Source organism: Micropterus salmoides, unplaced genomic scaffold (genome assembly GCF_014851395.1).
Source record: "Micropterus salmoides isolate LMB-PRFRI ecotype aquatic unplaced genomic scaffold, ASM1485139v1 Ms_hic_scaffold_809, whole genome shotgun sequence".
In the NCBI taxonomy this organism is placed as follows: Eukaryota; Metazoa; Chordata; class Actinopteri; order Centrarchiformes; family Centrarchidae; genus Micropterus; species Micropterus salmoides.
Genome location: NW_024044581.1, coordinates 1 through 2,528, shown reverse-complemented (window position 1 = coordinate 2,528; position 2,528 = coordinate 1). Strand labels below are relative to the sequence as shown.

The 2,528-nt window shown below is 44.7% G+C and overlaps 1 protein-coding gene across 1 annotated transcript; it reads right to left on the bottom strand.

Annotated features, from left to right (window-relative positions):
• On the bottom strand, nucleotides 1–1,448 carry LOC119894593 (cystatin-F-like). The gene is made up of 4 exons (XM_038707262.1): nucleotides 1,270–1,448; nucleotides 817–979; nucleotides 373–483; nucleotides 1–185 (listed from the first exon to the last, which is right to left on the bottom strand). The coding sequence occupies exons 1-4, from the start codon at nucleotides 1,431–1,433 to the stop codon at nucleotides 105–107; spliced, it is 519 nt and encodes a 172-aa protein (XP_038563190.1). The 5' UTR covers nucleotides 1,434–1,448; the 3' UTR covers nucleotides 1–104.
• Nucleotides 1,449–2,528: the final 1,080 nt, after the last annotated feature.

The following is a 2,528-nucleotide window of genomic DNA, read 5'->3' as shown; positions in this document are numbered from 1 at the left end:
TACCATTGGTTTGTAGTGTTTTTATTATTGCAGATTTTACAATAAATTTGAGGAGCAGACAGGTGGAGGTAACTACACCATCAGGGATGAGGCAGCTGCTGGTTTCAGGCTTTACAGCTGAACTCCAGAGTCCTGGTCTTTTTCTGCCAGGGAACCACCAAAACCTCAACGTGACACTGAAGCGTCTGGAAAACACAACAGGAAGTGGATTTTTCCCACATTAATAAAAGACCTTTAAATCTTGCACGCAAGAGACAGAAGAGAACATGAACGGAGAAAAAGAGAGTGACCAAACAAGAGGCTGCTGGACAGACAGCGAGCTGGCCTTCCTCCTGTTGGACTGGTCAGTAATATGAACCAGTTCAGACTCACCTTGCGAGGAGCCTGAAAGTTGCATTTGGACAGATTTTGGACGCTGGGGGGTTTACGGCAGACGGTCCTGGAAATCACCAAATCCACGATGTACAAAGTCCCTTCAACAACCTGAACCACAAACACACGAGACAGCAGAGTCACTAAGTACTGTACTTAAGTAGAAGTGTGAGGTACTTGTACTTCACCTGGGTAACTGCTGATGGCTGCAGTCACACAGTGCTTTAGAATTTGTCTCTCATTCACTAACACTCAGCTGGCTCGACCATCAGGAGCAAACCTTTTACTCCGCTACATTGAGAACTTTAGTTGATTACGTTGTTCGCCTCCTTCCGATAACAGAAAATCGGAATCAACTGATAAATGATATCATGGATTCAGCTACACGTTTAGAGGAAACCTTTGACCCCACAGAGTGCACATGAAACCTTTCCTGTGTCGTACCTGACTCCGTGCCTTGCTGATGGAGGAGATTTTGTAGAGGAAGGGGTCTTTTGATTGGGTGTTGTAGTAGTTGGTGGCGACGAGGAGGGCCTTCTGGAGGTCGGGTCGTCCTTGTTGATGTTGGTCACACCTCCAACTCTGCGGCCCGCCAACACCTCCAGCGCTGCAGGGGGAGAGGAAGACCATCACCTCTGACCTTAGAGTGGCGCTTGTCTTCAACACTCGCTTCACTAGAGTTTGTGCTGATAGAGTTTAGTCTGCAGGACGTCTGAGTTTGTACTTACCACTTTCTACTACAGTACATTTCTCTGACAGAGTTAGCTGCTTTAAAGATTAAACCATAACAGTTCAGAAAATCATCAAGTATTTCAGTCAGGGGAAGTTTGGAAAAGGAGGAATCCAGCGTGGCCCCTTTCCAACATTAAACCGTGTTAAAGAAGAAGAAACTTTTACCCAGAACGCCGAGCAGAGAGACGAGCAGCAGCGTCTTCAGTCCCATCATGCACTCTGTCTGTGAGTTCTCGTCTGTTTGGTGTGAGGCCTCGATGCTCTGAACACAGATCAGCTCTGTTCACAGGAACAAACTCTCCTGCTCGTTCCTTTATACTCGTCGACATGTGACGTCACTTCCTGTTGCAGCCCAGCTGACAGTGATCAGCTAGTTCAGGCTCCAGCTCCTGCACAGGTGTTTCATCAGAAAACCTAAAAAAAACCCTCTCCTGAAGCAACAAACTGAACCTGGACCGGCCAGTTTCATAAAGAAGTGGCTCTGAAGGGATTTCAACTGTTTTCATCCTGTGTTAGTTTCAAATAAATGAAGTTGTTTAATAGTTTTGCACCTAATTATAAGGAAGAAACCCCACTCATCAGGATTTGAACCCTCAATGTTACATTAAATTAATTAGCACCGTGTCAGACTGAGGTCAGATCTCACTGCCGACCTCCAACAAGCTGCCTAAAGTCCTCGGTCTGTGCGTATTGTTGGGATTTTGTTGTTCTGTGTTGTAATATTTAAAGGCGCCCTCCAGCCACTTTGAACTCGATCGCTCTGTTGAACTGTGCTATTTTGTCAATAATAGAACACATTTAAATGAACATCCGCTGGCTCCACATGAAAATACACACCGAGTACGGTGACAGAACAAAATACTTTCTTGCACTGTGTTGGCTGAGACATATTGTTTACCAGATGTTGTTTAGATAAGTTCCAAATAGACAAATGTGACTGAGGATGTCTTTGGCCCAGGATAATATTAATTGTTGGACTGATCTGGCTTTGCCTTCATTCATAAAGATCTTTGATTGAACCGTTGAATCTTTTGGCCGATCTGCTAAGCGGGGCAGGTGCAGTGGACTCCGTGAGGGCTGATGCGTATGCTGGGGAAAGGAAAAACATGTTTATAGAATATAACACACCATCAGAGCAACCTCTCAGCTTCCATCGTGGTTGAAATGCAGACGTACGGAGAGAAACCTGTGGAAAAGGCAGATCATGCAGTTCACAAGTTGTACATGTGTGAAAAAACCCAGAAGTAAAGACAACATATGGAACATTTGTAAGGCCAAATTCTTCTTGTAAGTGTTGAGGCAACGCTATTAGCTTTTGACCGCAGAATATCCATGTCCAGTAAAAACTAGTTCTTTTTAATGAGGTTCACCAAGCGAAAAAGTTTACGGTCCAGTAAAGCAATAAATGATATCTTCGTGAAGTT

Bases quoted from the DNA above. Each gene is read 5' to 3' on its own strand.
- LOC119894593 (XM_038707262.1), bottom strand. From the start codon at position 1,433: ATGTCGACGAGTATAAAGGAACGAGCAGGAGAGTTTGTTCCTGTGAAC. The intron at 980-1,269 runs GTAAAAGTTTCT...CTCCCCCTGCAG, and splicing joins CTCTCTGCTCGGCGTTCTGG to CGCTGGAGGTGTTGGCGGGC. The intron at 484-816 runs GTACGACACAGG...TTTGTGGTTCAG, and splicing joins TCAGCAAGGCACGGAGTCAG to GTTGTTGAAGGGACTTTGTA.